Genomic DNA, 16,309 nt, shown 5'->3' on the forward strand with positions numbered 1-16,309 from the left:
AACGGAGGAGGGTTGGGTATGAACTCCCCATGGACAGTCCCAAACCCGGCTGTGAAAGGAGGAGCAACGGGTATGAACTCCCCATGGACAGTCCCAAACCCGGCTGTGAAAGGAGGAGGGTTGGGTATGAACTCCCCATGGACAGTCCCAAACCCGGCTGTGAAAGGAGGAGGGTTGGGTATGAACTCCCCATGGACAGTCCCAAACCCGGCTGTGAAAGGAGGAGCAACGGGTATGAACTCCCCATGGACAGTCCCAAACCCGGCTGTGAAAGGAGGAGGAACGTGTATGAACTCCCCCTGGACAGTCCCAAACCCGGCTGTGAAAGGAGGAGGGTTGGGTATGAACTCCCCCTGGACAGTCCCAAACCCGGCTGTGAAAGGAGGAGGAATGGGTATGAACTCCCCATGGACAGTCCCAAACCCGGCTGTGAAAGGAGGAGGAACGTGTATGAACTCCCCATGGACAGTCCCAAACCCGGTTGTGAAAGGAGGAGAGTTGGGTATCAACTCCCCACGGACAGTCCCAAACCCGGCTGTGAAAGGAGGAGGAACGGGTATGAACTCCCCATGGACAGTTCCAAACCCGGCTGTGAAAGGAGGAGGAACATGTATGAACTCCCCACGGACAGTCCCAAACCCGGCTGTGAAAGGAGGAGGAACGGGTATGAACTCCCCATGGACAGTCCCAAACCCGGCTGTGAAAGGAGGAGGGTTGGGTATGAACTCCCCATGGACAGTCCCAAACCCGGCTGTGAAAGGAGGAGAGTTGGGTATGAACTCCCCATGGACAGTCCCAAACCCAGCTGTGAAAGGAGGAGGAACAGGTATGAACTCCCCACAGACAGTCCCAAACCCGGCTGTGAAAGGAGGAGCAACGGGTATGAACTCCCCATGGACAGTCCCAAACCCGGCTGTGAAAGGAGGAGGGTTGGGTGTGAACTCCCCATGGACAGTCCCAAACCCGGCTGTGAAAGGAGGAGGGTTGGGTATGAACTCCCCCTGGACAGTCCCAAACCCAGCTGTGAAAGGAGGAGGGTTGGGTATGAACTCCCCATGGACAGTCCCAAACCCGGATGTGAAAGAAGGAGGAACGGGTATGAACTCCCCATGGACAGTCCCAAACCCGGCTGTGAAAGGAGGAGGAACGTGTATGAACTCCCCATGGACAGTCCCAAACCCGGCTGTGAAAGGAGGAGAGTCGGGTGTGAACTCCCCATGGACAGTCCCAAACCCAGCTGTGAAAGGAGGAGGGTTGGGTATGAATTCCCCAAGGACAGTCCCAAACCCGGCTGTGAAAGGAGGAGGGTTGGGTATGAACTCCCCATGGACAGTCCCAAACCCGGCTGTGACAGGAGGAGGAACGGGTATGAACTCCCCATGGACAGTCCCAAACCCGGCTGTGAAAGGAGGAGGAACGGGTATGAACTCCCCATGGACAGTCCCAAACCCGGCTGTGAAAGGAGGAGGGTTGGGTATGAACTCCCCATGGACAGTCCCAAGCCCGGCTGTGAATGGTTGGCCATAGGTTGCAACCCCATCCCGTAAAAAAACCAGAGCTACAGAAGCTCCAAAGACCTCATTCCTGGGAGAGAAAGGACGCACGTGGTGATAACTTGAAAGTCTGGCCCAGGACAGAGGACTCTGGTGAGCTGCTGTCAGTGGCCTATGCCCCAGTAGGGATGATGGGCTGAAAAGAAGAGGAAGACAGACAAAATAATCAGCAAGTCTCCATTAAAACAAACAGGTCACTTGGCTGGGACAAGTGGTTGAAGAGAATAAATGTAAGTACAAATTCTGTTTACACCATATATACAAATATTTTAAGCTTAAAAGATGTTTTTTTTACATGATTCCTCTTAAAAAATACTGTACAAACTGACTAAACTCTGCAGCCTTAAGCAATGTTTCACAGCAAATACAATAAACATCTGTACAACACACACAAAATACTGGAGGAACTCAGCAGGTCAGGCAGCATCTAAAGAGGGGATTAAACATTTGGCGTTTCAGGCTGAGACCTATTAACAGGACTGAAAAGTAAGGGTGAAGATGCCAGAACAAGCAGGTGGGGGGGAGAGAATGAAGTAAGAAGCTGGGAGGTGCTGGGTGGAAAAGGTAAAGGGCTGGAGAAGAAGGAACCTGAGAGGAGAGGAGAGTGGACCATGGGAGAAAGGGAAGGCGGAGGGGATCCAGGAGCAGGTGATAGGTGGGTGAGGAGAGAGGTAAGAGGCCAGATGGGGAAGGTGGGGTGAGGAAGGAGAAATATTTACCAGAAGATATGTCTGGAATAAAATCTTACATGAAGAAAAATTAAAGCCAGACTTTGACGATTAGTTTTGCAACAGAAATAACCGCCTGTGGTGTTTAAATTAAAAAAAACACCTTTACTGAGTTAAATTCCAGAAAGAAGCCACAAAAATAAAGTTGTGCAAAGCTCAGAATATCCTCAGTACATGTCAGCAGCTCTTCACCAAGCAGCTTCAGTGTTGGTTTTTCTAAGGGCAATGCAAGGGCAGTGCAGGGCGCGCGTGTCGTGGGTTCCAGTTCCCACAATTTGTCAGCTCTGTGCAACATGTCGACAAACACACACACACACACACATAGCAGCGAGGAGCAGCTCCACCAGCATTCAGCTTTGGGTAAGTCAGTCCACATCGAGGCCGGCAGCACAGAACCCATCAGAGGGGCCAAGGTAAGTCGCTGAAATCAACCGGGCCTCCTAACCCAGCGTCGGCCTCCAAAAGACTCATAATTACTGCCATGGCTGCCTCATCGTTGCTGGGACTGCTCGCTGAACGATCCTCGATCACGTCCACACCCAGCTGACAACTGCCACCTGAGGAAACGCAGGGGAGATTGCGAGGGCATCAATTAATTAACAGGCACACTGCAAGCCAGAAGATCTTACATAAGCAAATGTCACGGTGCTGGGAAGCTAAGTCGAAAAAACGTTGGAGTCCAGTTTCAACACAGCAAATAGATTTCACAGTCACAGAACACTACAACACAGCAATGGGCCCTTTGGCCCATCTATAATCTGCCTAACCCCATCAACCTGCACCTGGACCATACCCCTCACATCCATGTAACCATCCAAATTTTTCTTCAACATTGAAATCAAACTTTCACTTTCCTCCACTTCCTCTGGCAGCTCGTTCCACACTCGCATGACCCTCTGAGTGAAGAAGCTCCTCCTCATGTTCCCCTTAAACATTTCACCTTTCACCCTGAACCCATGACCTCCAGTTCTCGTCTCACCCAACCTCAGTAGAAAAAGCCTGCTTATATTTACCCTACCTATAGATATAGAGACAAACAGCACAGATTAGTCCATGCCGACCAATGTGCCCAGCTAGCTACTCCCCATTTCCTGTATTCAGCCCATAACCTTCTCAGCCCCACAACTCCATGTATCTATGCAAATGCTCCTTAAATGATAAACACAAGATTCTGTAAATGCTGGAATTCTTGAGCAACACAAAAAGAAAAGAAAAACTCAGCAGGTCAGGCAGCATCTTATGGAGGGGAATGATGATAATAAAGGCTCATGACGAATGGACTTGGCCCAAAACATCGACCGTTTAATTCCCTCTGTAGATGCTGCCTGACCCGCTGAGCTCCTCCAGCATTTTGCGTGTGTTGCTCAAGATTTCCAGCGTCTGCAGAATCTCATAGATTTCCACTCAATAGAAATAGTTTCCCCTTTTAATGCCTATTAAAAGACCCTGGACCCAGGGTTGAGATTTTTGATTGGAGAAAGGCTAACTTTGAGGAGATGTGAAAAGATTTAGGAGGAGTGGATTGGGACAATTTGTTTTATGGGAAGAATGCAATAGAGAAATGGAGGTCATTTAAAGGTGAAATTTTGAGAAACCATAGAAACTACAGCACAGAAACAGGCCTTTTGGCCCCTCTTGGCTGTGCCGAACCATTTTCTGCCTAGTCCCACTGACTTGCACACAGACCATATCCCTCCATACACCTCCCATCCATGTATCTGTCCAATTTATTCTTAAATGTTAAAAAAGAACCCACATTTACCACATCATCTGGCAGCTCATTCCATACTCCCACCACTCTCTGTGTGAAGAAGCGCCCCCAATGTTCCCTTTAAACTTTTCCCCCCTCACCCCATGTCCTCTGGTTTTTTTTCTCCCCTTGCCTCAGTGGAAAAAGCCTGCTTGCATTCACTCTATCTATACCCATCATAATTTTATATACCTCTATCAAATCTCCCCTCATTCTTCTACGCTCCAGGGAATAAAGTCCTAACCTATTCAACCTTTCTCTGTAACTGAGTTTCTCAAGTCCTGGCAACATCCTTGTAAACCTTCTCTGCACTCTTTCAACCTTATTTATAACCTTCTTGTAATTTGGTGACCAAAACGGAACACAATACTCCAGAAACAACAGGAATTCTGCAGATGCTGGAAATTCAATCAACACACATAAAAGTTGCTGGTGAACGCAGCAGGCCAGGCAGCATCTCTAGGAAGAGGTGCAGTCGACGTTTCAGGCCGAGACCCTTCGTCAGGACTGATGAAGATTTGGCCTCACCAATGCCTTATACAACCTCATCATAACATTCCAGCTCTTATACTCAATACCTTGATTAATAAAGGCCAATGTACCAAAAGCTCTCTTTACGACCCTATCTACCTGTGACGCCACTTTTAGGGAATTTTGTATCTGTATTCCCAGATCCCTCTGTTCCACTGCACTCCTCAGTGCCTTACCATTAACCCTGTATGTTCTACCTTGGTTTATCCTTCCAACGTGCAATACCTCACACTTGTCTGTATTAAACTCCATCTGCCATTTTTCAGCCCATTTTTCCAGCTGGTCCAAGTCCCTCTGCAGGCTCTGAAAACCTTCCTCATTGTCTACTACACCTCCAATCTTTGTATCATCAGTAAATTTGCTGATCCAATTTACCACGTTATCATCCAGATCATTGATATTGATGACAAATAACAATGGACCCAGCACTGATCCCTGTGGCACACCACTAGTCACAGGCCTCCACTCCGAGAAGCAATTCTCTACTACCACTCTTTGGCTTCTTCCATTGAGCCAATGTCTAATCCAATTTACCACCTCTCCATGTATACCTAGCGACTGAATTTTCCTAACTAACCTCCCATGCGGGACCTTGTCAAAGGCCTTACTGAAGTCCATGTAGACAATATCCACTGCCTTTCCTTCATCCACTTTCCTGGTAACCTCCTCGAAAAACTCCAATAGATTGGTCAAACATGACCTACCACGCACAAAGCCATGTTGACTCTCCCTAATAAGTCCCTGTTTATCCAAATGCTTGTAGATTCTGTCTCTTAGTACTCCCTCCAATAACTTACCTACTACCGACGTTAAACTTACTGGCCTATAATTTCCCGGATTACTTTTCGATCCTTTTTTGAACAACGGAACAACATGAGCCACTCTCCAATCCTCCAGCACCTCACCTGTAGACAGCGACATTTTAAATATTTCAGCCAGGGCCCCTGCAATTTCAACACTAGTCTCCTTCAAGGTCCGAGGGAACACCCTGTCAGGTCCCGGGGATTTATCCACCTTAATTTTCCTCAAGACAGCAAGGACCTCCTCCTTTTCGATCTGTACAGTATCCATGATCTCACTACTTGTTTCCCTTAATTCCATAGACTTCATGCCAGTTTCCTTAGTACATACAGACGCAAAAAACCTATTTAAGATCTCCCCCATTTCCTTTGGTTCCGCACATAGCCGACCAGTCTGATCTTCAAGGGGACCAATTTTATCCCTTACAATCCTTTTGCTCTTAATATACCTGTAAAAGCTCTTTGACTGCCAAGGCAACCTCATGTCTTCTTTTAGCCCTCCTGATTTCTTTCTTAAGTATTTTCTTGCACTTCTTATACTCCCCAAGCACTTTATTTACTCCCTGCTTCCTGTACATGTCATACAATTCCCTCTTCTTCTTTATCAGAGTTGCAATATCCCTTGAGAACCAAGGTTCCTTATTCCTATTCACTTTGCCTTTAATCCTGACAGGAACATACAAATTCTGCACTCACAAGATTTCTCCTTTGAAGGCTTCCCACCTACCGATCACATCTTTGCCAGAGAACAACCTGTCCCAATCCACGCTTTTTAGATCCTTTCTCATTTCTTCAAATTTGGCCTTCTTCCAGTTCAGAACCTCATCCCTAGGACCAGATCTATCCTTGTCCATGATCAAGTTGAAACTAATGGTGTTATGATCACTGGAACCAAAGTGCTCCCCTACACAGACTTCTGTCACTTGTCCTAACTCGTTTCCTAACAGGAGATCCAATATTGCATCCCCTCTAGTTGGTCCCTCTATATATTGATTTAGAAAACTTTCCTGAACACATTTTACAAGCTCTAAACCATCTAGACCCCTAACAGTATGGGAGTCCCAATCAATATACGTAAAATTAAAATCCCCTACCACCACAACTTTATGTTTTCTGCAGTTGCTCGCTATCTCTCTGCAGATTTGCTCTTCCAATTCTCGTTGACTATTGGGTGGTCTGTAATACAATCCCACTAATCTGGCCATACCTTTCCTGTTTCTCAGCTCCACCCATAATGACTCAGTAGACAAGCCCTCTAATCTGTCCTGCCTGAGCACTGCTGTAATATTTTCCCTAACAAGCAATGCCACTCCCCCACCTTTCATTCCTCTGCCTCGATCACATCTGAAACATCGGAACCCTGGAATATTAAGCTGCCAGTCCTGCCCCTCCTGTAGCCAAGTTTCACTAATTGCTATAACGTCATAATTCCACGTGTCAATCCACGCCCTCAACTCATCCGCCTTCCCCGCAATACTCCTAGCATTGAAATATATACACCTCAGAAGATTTTTACCACCACTCACAACCTTTCTATTAGTGGATTTGCTTGAACTTTTAACATCATTTATTTTCACCCCAGCCACACTGTCAGCTCTGGCACTCTGGTTCCCATCGCCCTGCAAATCTAGTTTAAAGCCTCCCCAAAGAGTACAGAATCTTTATGTTCCTGTTAGGTTGAAAGGAAAGGTTAAAAGTTTGAGACAATCATGGTTTTCAAGGGATATTGGAAATTTGGTTTGGAAAAAGAAAGATATCTACAATAAATATAAGCAGCTTGGAGTTAATGAGGTGCTCGAGGAATATAAAGAATGTAAAGAGAATATTAGGAAAGAAATTAGAAAAGTTAAAAGAAGATACGAGGTTGCTTTGGCAAGTGGGGTGAATGTAAATCCCAAGGGTTTCTACCATTATATTAACAGCAAAAGGATAGTGAGGGATAAAATTGGTCCCTTAGAGAATCCGAGTGGACAGCTATGTGAGGAGTCAAAAGGGATGGGGAAGATTCTGAACAATTTCTATTCTTCGGTATTCACTAAGGAGAAGGATATTGAACTGTGTAAAATAAGGGAAGCAGGTAGGGAAGTTATGGAAACTATGATGATTAAAGAAGAGGAAGTACTGGAGCTTTTAAGGAATATAAAAGTGGATAAGTCTCTGGGTCCTGACAGGATATTCCCTAGGACCTTGAGGGAAGTTAGTGTGGAAATAGCAGGGGGTCTGACAGAAATATTTCAAATGTCATTAGAAACGGGGATGGTGCCGGAGGATTGGCGTATTGCTCATGTTGTTCCATTGTTTAAAAAGAGTTCTAAGAGTAAACCTAGCAATTATCGGCCTGTGAGTTTGACGTCAGTGGTGGATAAGTTGATGGAAAGTATTCTTAGAGATGGTATATATAATTATCTGGATAGACAGGGTATGATTAGGAACAGTCAACATGGATTTGTGCGTGGAAGGTCATGTTTGACAAATCTTATTGAATTTTTTGAAGAGGTTACTAGGAGAGTTGACGAGGGTAAAGTGGTGGATGTTGTCTATACGGACTTCAGTAAGGCCTTTGACAAGGTTCCACACGGAAGGTTAGTTAAGAAGGTTCAATCGTTAGGTATTAATATTGAAGTAGTAAAATAGATTCAGCAGTGGCTGGATGGGAGACGCCTGAGAGTAGTGGTGGATAATTGTTTGTCATATTGGAGGCCGGTGACTAGCGGTGTGCCTCAGGGATCTGTACTGGGTCCAATGTTATTTGTCATATACATTAATGATCTGGATGATGGGGTGGTAAATTGGATGAGTAAGTATGCAGATGATACTAAGACAGGTGGAGTTGTGGATAATGAAGTAGGTTTTCAAAGCTTGCAGAGAGATTTAGGCCGGTTAGAAGAGTGGGCTGAAAGATGGCAGATGGAGTTTAATGCTGATAAATGTGAGGTGCTACATTTTGGTAGGACTAATCAAAATAGGACATACATAGTAAATGGTAGGGCATTGAAGAATGCTGTAGAACAGAAGGATCTAGGAATAATGGTGCATAGTTCCCGAAGGTGGAATCTCATGTGGATAGGGTGGTGAACAAAGCTATTGGTATGCTGGCCTTCATAAATCAGACAATTGAGTATAGGAGTTGGGATGTAATGTTGAAATTGTACAAGGCATTGGTGAGGCCAAATTTGGAGTATTGTGTACAGTTTTGGTCACCGAATTATAGGAAAGATGTCAACAAAATAGAGAGAGTACAGAGAAGATTTACTAGGATGTTGCCTGGATTAGAAGATATGAGCTAGAAGAAAAGGTTGGACATCCCTGGGTTGTTCAGAGGCTGAGGGGAAAGCTGACAGAGGTTTTTTAAGTTATGAGAGGCACAATTAGAGTAGATAGTCAGAATCTTTTCCTCAAGGCAAAAATATCAAACACCACAGGAGTTACCTTTCAGTTTAGAGTGAGGGAGTTCCTTTAGCCAGAGAGTGGTGAACCTATGAGGAATATTAAATCCACCATGATGGAAATGCGGAGCAGAATCGCTGGGCCACCTCTGCTCCAATATCTTATGGTTTTATAAATACATCCTTCTATTTCCTTTCTCCTTGAGGTACTTATCAGGAGCGTTGCATATGCAGATCATTGTCAATGATCCCTCCCATCCGTCCAACAATCTCTTTGACCCCCTACCATCAGGCAGATGTAGTGTAGTTTTAGGAAAATTGAGGAGATTGAGAAGCAACTTCTTCCCCCAGGCTGTAAGACTACAGAACTCCCTGCCACCACCCAGGTCTCATCACCTATGAAGCTCCATTAGTGTTATACTGTTTACTTTTCTAACTTGTGTCATAAACGCACCGTATTATTTCTTGATGTAGTTGTGGTGATATTACTTTATGTGTTGTGTGTGAGTTATATGTACTGAGTTGTGGACCTTGGTCTGGAGGAACAGTGTTTTGTTTGGGCACCGCGGTAGCACAGCGTGATGCTGTTACAGCTCGGGCTGTCAGAGTTCAGAATTCAAACCTGGTGTCCTCTATTCATCCTCCCTGTGGAATGCTTGTGTTTTCTCTGGGTCCTCAGCTTTCCTTCCACAGTCCAAAGACATATCGGTTAGTAGGTTAACAGGTCATTGTAAATTGTCCTCTGATTAGATTAAGGTTAAATCGAGGTTGTTGGGTGTTGTTGGGCAGTGTGACCCAAAGGACTAGAAGGGTCTATTATGTGCTGTTATGCTAAATAAAATAAAATAGGAAATTGAACTTTCCTTAAGTAGCTTCATGCAATTTGTCCCCAACATGCTGTGTCGTGTCAGGAAAAGCAGAAAGGAAAGCTGAATATTCCTGGGTAAAACATAGAAAACTTACAGCACAATACAGGCCCTTCAGCCCACAATGCTGTGCTGAACATGTACTTACTTTAGAAATTACCTAAGGTTACCCGTAGCCCTCTATTTTTCTAAGCTCCATGTACCTATCCAGGAGTCTCTTAAAAGACCGCTTTGTATCCAACAGTAGTGCTCACTGACCAAGAAACAGAGAAGACACATGGCCATCTCATGCTGTACTTTCGATGGTTTCATCCTATCTTCCACTGCCATGGCAAATACACAGACATCTTGCAAAAGTGCAAACTATTTCCTGGCAACAGCACTTACTGAGCAGTGAGGAGCTGTCTGTGTACGGATATCCTGTGCTTTCCGTCATCTGCCCAGGCAGAATGCCAGTACTGGCAACATCTGGTGTTCCCCCATTCACCATCTAAAGGTAGAACAAAATGCATCAGACACATTGGATAAATGTGTTTCCTGTAAAATTTGTATATAATTTAGAGCAACACACTAATTGCTGGACAGGCTCAGCAGGTCAGGCAGCATCTATGGAGGAGAAAAAACGGTCAACGTTTTGGGTCTAGACCCTTCATCAGGACTGGAAAGGAAGGAGGAAGAAACATAGAAACATAGAAAATAGGTGCAGGAGTAGGCCATTCGGCCCTTCAAGCCTGCACCGCCATTTATTATGATCATGGCTGATCATCCAACTCAGAACCCCGCCACAGCCTTCCCTCCATACCTCCTGATCCCCGTAGCCACAAGGGCCATATCTAACTCCCTCTTAAATATAGCCAATGAACTGGCCTCAACTGTTTCCTGTGGCAGAAAATTCCACAGATTCACCACTCTCTGTGTGAAGAAGTTTTTCCTAATCTCGGTCCTAAAAGGCTTCCCCTTTATCCTCAAACTGTGACCCCTTGTTCTGGACTTCCCCAACATCGGGAACAATCTTCCTGCATCTAGCCTGTCCAATCCCTTTAGGATCTTATACGTTTCAATCAGATCCCCCCTCAATCTTCTAAATTCCAACGAGTACAAGCCCAGTTCATCCAGTCTTTCTTCATATGAAAGTCCTGCCATCCCAGGAATCAATCTGGTGAACCTTCTTTGTACTCCCTCTATGGCAAGGATGTCTTTCCTCAGATTAGGGGACCAAAACTGCACACAATACTCCAGGTGTGGTCTCACCAAGGCCTCGTACAACTGCAGTAGTACCTCCCTGCTCCTGTACTCGAATCCTCTCGCTATAAATGCCAGTATACCATTCGCCTTTTTCACCACCTGCTGTACCTGCATGCCCACTTTCAATGACTGGTGTATAATGACACCCAGGTCTCGTTGCACCTCCCCTTTTCCTAATCGGCCACCATTCAGATAATAATCTGTTTTCCTATTTTTGCCACCAAAGTGGATAACTTCACATTTATCCACATTAAATTGCATCTGCCATGAATTTGCCCACTCACCCAACCTATCCAAGTCACTCTGCATCCTCTTAGCATCCTCCTCACAGCTAACACTGCCACCCAGCTTCGTGTCATCCGCAAACTTGGAGATGCTGCATTTAATTCCCTCATCCAAGTCATTAATATATATTGTAAACAACTGGGGTCCCAGCACTGAGCCTTGCAGTACCCCACTAGTCACCGCCTGCCATTCTGAAAAGGTCCCGTTTATTCCCACTCTTTGCTTCCTGTCTGCTAATCAATTCTCCATCCACATCAATACCTTACCCCCAATACCGTGTGCTTTAAGTTTGCACACTAATCTCCTGTGTGGGACCTTGTCAAAAGCCTTTTGAAAATCCAAATATACCACATCCACTGGTTCTCCCCTATCCACTCTACTAGTTACATCCTCAAAAAATTCTATGAGATTCGTCAGACATGATTTTCCTTTCACAAATCCATGCTGACTTTGTCCGATCATTTCACCGCTTTCCAAATGTGCTGTTATCACATCTTTGATAACTGACTCCAGCAGTTTCCCCACCACCGACGTTAGGCGGTTTCTCTCTCCCTCCTTTTTTAAAAAGTGGGGTTACATTAGCCACCCTCCAATCCTCAGGAACTAGTCCAGAATCTAACGAATTTTGAAAAATTATCACTAATGCATCCACTATTTCTTGGGCTACTTCCTTAAGCACTCTAGGATGCAGACCATCTGGCCCTGGGGATTTATCTGCCTTCAATCCCTTCAATTTACCTAACACCACTTCCCTACTAACATGTATTTCGCTCAGTTCCTCCATCTCACTGGACCCTCTGTCCCCTACTATTTCTGGAAGATTATTTATGTCCTCCTTAGTGAAGACAGAACCAAAGTAATTATTTAATTAGTCTGCCATGTCCTTGCTCCCCATAATCAATTCACCTGTTTCTGTCTGTAGGGGACCTACATTTGTCTTTACCAGTCTTTTCCTTTTTACATATCTATAAAAGCTTTTACAGTCAGTTTTTATGTTCCCTGCCAGTTTTCTCTCATAATCTTTTTTCCCCTTCCTAATTAAGCCCTTTGTCCTCCTCTGCTGAACTCTGAATTTCTCCCAGTCCTCAGGTGAGCCACTTTTTCTGGCTAATTTGTATGTTTCTTCTTTGGAATTGATACTATCCCTAATTTCCCTTGTCAGTCACGGGTGCACTACCTTCCTTGATTTATTCTTTTGCCAAGCTGGAATGAACAATTGTTGTAGTTCATCCATGCAACCTTTAAATGCTTGCCATTGCATATCCACCGTCAATCCTTTAAGTGTCATTTGCCAGTCTATCTTAGCTAATTCACATCTCATACCTTCAAAGTTACCCCTCTTTAAGTTCAGAACCTTTGTTTCTGAATTAACTATGTCACTCTCCATCTTAGTGAAGAATTCCACCATATTATGGTCACTCTTACCCAAGGGGCCTCTCACGACAAGATTGCTAATTAACTCTTCCTCATTGCTCAAAACCCAGTCCAGAATAGCCTGCTCTCTAGTTGGTTCCTCGACATGTTGGTTCAAAAAACCATCCCGCATACATTCCAAGAAGCCCACCTACTTGGCTTCACCCATCACCTTCTAGTTTGTCCTCCTTCCCTTCACCTCACCTTATTTTTGTTTCTTTCTCCTTCCTTTCCAGTCCTGAAGTTTGGGTCTTGGCCTGAAATATCAACTATTTATTCATTTCCATAGATGTTGCCTGACCTGCTGAGTTCCTCCAGCACTTTGAGTGTGTTGCTCTGGATTTCCAGCATCTGCAGAATCTCTTCTGTTTGTGTATAATTTATGTTTTTCTTGTGAATGCAGCTTATCTGACGCTCTGTGCCTGTGATGCTGCTGTAAGTAAGCTTTTCACTGCATATGTGAACACATGTGGATAACAATAACTTTTGACAAGGGGCCTGTCAGTGCGTTCTCCGGCTCCCGTTGTTGTGTACAACAGCTCCAACTGATGGAAGAGCTGAGAACAGCAGCAGAGGCCACCACTCTCGATACCAAGGAATCCGTCAGCACTCAGCTGCTTTCAAGCAGGTACATTCCAGTGTCTCTGCCCCATCGTTAGACTCCACAGCATGTGCACTGGAAATACCCATGACCGCAAGGAACTACAGAGTCATGGACACAGCTCAGAACTAGCCTCCTCTCTAGATTTAACATTTAAAATTGTTTCATGTCATTTCCAGTACACAAGTGTAAAGGAGAATAACATAACTGTTAGTCTGGATCTGATGCAGCACAAAAAAAAGAACACGATAATAATAAAACATAATAAATATAAATACATAAGATAGCTTACATAAATATTGATTGTAAGTCCATAAATTGACTTTAGGCTGTACATAAGATGACTGACAGGAAATCATAAAGTGGTGGTGGAGTTAGTGGGTGGAGGCATTGATCAGCCTTACTGCTTGGGGAAAGTAACTTTTTGAGTCTGGTGGTCCTGGCAAAGGCCATTGACTCTGTCTACACTTCTACCCAGATGCATCACGGCTCGGTACAGTAACTGCTCTGCCCGTGACCACAAAAAACCACAGAGAGTTGTGGACACAGCTCAGCACTTCATGGAAACCAACCTCTCCTCTATGGACTCTGTCTACATGTCTCACTGCCTCAGTAAATTAGCCAGCAGAATCAAAGACCCCACCTACCTGAGACATTCCCTCTTACCCCATCTCCCAATGGGCAGAAGATACTAAAGCGTGTAAGCACCAGCTTGAGGACAGGTTCTACCGGGTTGTTATCTACCTACACTGCACTTCTTCTGTAACTAACACTTTATTCTGCATTGCTATTCTCCTTTTCACTACCTCAGTGTACATATGTACAGAATGACCAGTGTGGATGGCAGGCAAAGTAAGGCTTTTCACACCATCTCAGTGCATGTGACAACAATTACACAATTAGCAATTACTTCCTCTAATTGTTTCCACACTCTACCCTCCTCTCCTATCATATCCGATCATCTGCAGCCCCTTGTCACCTTTGCCCATCACCTCCAAACCTCTGTCACTGTTCCCAGTCTCCCCTCCTCCATCTGCCTATCAACCCCCTCACCTGGATCCACCCATCTCCTCCCATCCTCCGTCACTATTCCCAGTCTCCCCTCCTCCATCTGCCTGTCGCTCTCCTCACCTGGATCCACTTATCATTTGTTGTCCCTCGATCCACCCGTTCCCCTCAGCTCTTTATACTGTCAGTCTCCCCTCCATCTCTTGGTGCAGGTGAAGGATCTCAGCACAAAATGTCCATTTTCCTCCACAGATGCTGTGTAATGTGCTGAGTTTCATCAGCGCGTTGTGTGTTGTGTGTTGCTCGAGAATAGGTCTACCCATTGATTTGGTGACTGGCAGCAACGGTGGACCCAGCTCATGGAATACATGAAGCCCGATAACTTACCTTCTTGCCAACCGGCGACACTGTGTCAGGGGGTGGCGTGCTGGTCACGTTAAGAGGACTGGAACTACAGCTCGAAGGCGATGATCCTCTAATCCTGTCAAAAGTAATGGGAAGGAATTTGATAAATGGCAAAATTCTCTAGCAATCAAATCATAGCATCAGATGTAGAGGAGGTGGACATGTGATGCATCACATCTGCCCATTCTTTCTGAAAGAATTCTCATTCACCCTGCATGGGGCAGCACAGTTAGTGTAACTATCACAATGCCAGAGACCCAGGTTCAATTCCCGCTGCTGTCTGTACATTCTCCCCATCACCATATGGGTTTCCTCCAGGTTCAATTTCCGCTGCTGTCTGTACGTTCTCCCCATCACCACATGGGCTTCCTCCAGGTTCTCCGGCTTCCTCCTACATTCCAAAGACATACAGGTTAGTAGGTTAAAATGGGTGTAACTGGGCAACGTGGCCTCACTGGGGAAGGTCTATTACCCTGCTGTATCTCTAAATCTTAAAAAAAAATTAAATCTCATATGATCATATACACATGTTTAAATATGTTCAAAAAGAAAGGGTAAAAGTAAAGAGAGATATTGTTCATGGGTTCACTGTCCATTCAGAAATCTGATGGCGAGGGGGTGGGCGGGAGAAGAAGCTGTCCCTGGATCATTGAGTGTGAGTCTTCAGACTCCTGTACCTCCTCCCTGATGGTAGCAATGAGAAGACGGCATGTTCCGGGTGACAGGGGTCTTTCATGACTGATGCCACCTTTTTGAGGCATTGCCTTTTGAAGATGCCCTGGCTGCTGGTGAGGCCAGTGCCCACGATGGAGGCTGCATCAAAACACCACCACTCTTTTCAAATACAGATGACATCAGGACTAGGAGCAGGAGTTGGCCATTTGGCCCATCAAGCCTGTTCTGCCATTCAATAGGATCATGGCTTGTCTAACCCAGGGGTTCCCAACCCTTTTTATGCCAATGGAGCCTTATCATTAAACAAGGGTCTGTGGACCCCAGGTTGGGAACCCCTAGTCTAACCTCTCCTTGATCTTAGAGTAGGTTAAAAGGTCAACACAACACTGTGGGCCGAAGGGCCTGTACTGTTCTATTTTATTTATTTAGAGATACACATAGTTACAGGCCCTTCTGGCCCAATGAATCAGTGTTGCACAATTACATCTGTGTGACTAATTAGCCTGCTACCCTGTCCATCTCTGGAATGTGGGAGGAAATCCACGTGGTCCCGGGAAAATGTACGAACCCCTCGCAGGCAGTAGTGGGAATTTACTGGCACTGTAAAGCCACGCACTAACTGCTACGCTCCCCTGTGCCCCCCCCACTGCCCATCCACCCCCCATCAAGACCATAAGGTCCAAGAGCAGAATTATACCATTCAGCCCATCAAATTCTGACATTCTATCACAAATTCAAATTTACAAGGACCTTGTCTGGATTGGAGAGTGTGCCTTATGAGAATAGGTTAAATGAACTTGGCCTTGTCTCCTTGGAGTGACGGAGGATGAGAGGTGACCTGATAGAGGTGTATAAGATGATGAGAGGCATTGATCGTGTGGATAGTCAGAGGCTTTTCCCTAGGACTGGAATGGCTAACATGGAGGGCATAGTTTAAGGTGCTTGGAAGTAGGTACAGAGGGGATGTCAGAGGTAGGTTTTTCACACAGAGAGTAGTGGATATGTAGAATGTACTGCCAGCGATGATGGTAGAGGCGGATACAATAGGGTCTTTTAAAGGACT

At 45.3% G+C, this 16,309-nt stretch overlaps 1 protein-coding gene across 6 annotated transcripts in view; it reads right to left on the reverse strand.

Annotated features, from left to right (window-relative positions):
- Positions 1 to 1,639: 1,639 nt before the first annotated feature.
- The window catches only part of bmal1a (basic helix-loop-helix ARNT like 1a), a 71,481-nt gene continuing 56,811 nt past the window's right edge, over positions 1,640 to 16,309 (reverse strand). For 5 of the 6 annotated variants that reach the window (XM_072272868.1, XM_072272867.1, XM_072272864.1 and 2 more), the window contains 3 exons: positions 14,554 to 14,647; positions 10,002 to 10,104; positions 1,640 to 2,838 (listed from right to left, as the gene is read on the reverse strand). In XM_072272868.1, coding sequence (XP_072128969.1) covers positions 2,681 to 2,838; positions 10,002 to 10,104; positions 14,554 to 14,647 — 355 coding nt within the window. In that variant the 3' untranslated portion in view covers positions 1,640 to 2,680. Of the gene's footprint in view, positions 2,839 to 10,001; positions 10,105 to 14,553; positions 14,648 to 14,781; positions 14,963 to 16,309 lie in introns of those variants that run through there. The other variant, XM_072272869.1, reaches the window with a different exon arrangement.

The sequence above is a fragment of the Mobula birostris genome, chromosome 11, assembly GCF_030028105.1.
Source record: "Mobula birostris isolate sMobBir1 chromosome 11, sMobBir1.hap1, whole genome shotgun sequence".
Lineage (NCBI taxonomy): Eukaryota > Metazoa > Chordata > Chondrichthyes > Myliobatiformes > Myliobatidae > Mobula > Mobula birostris.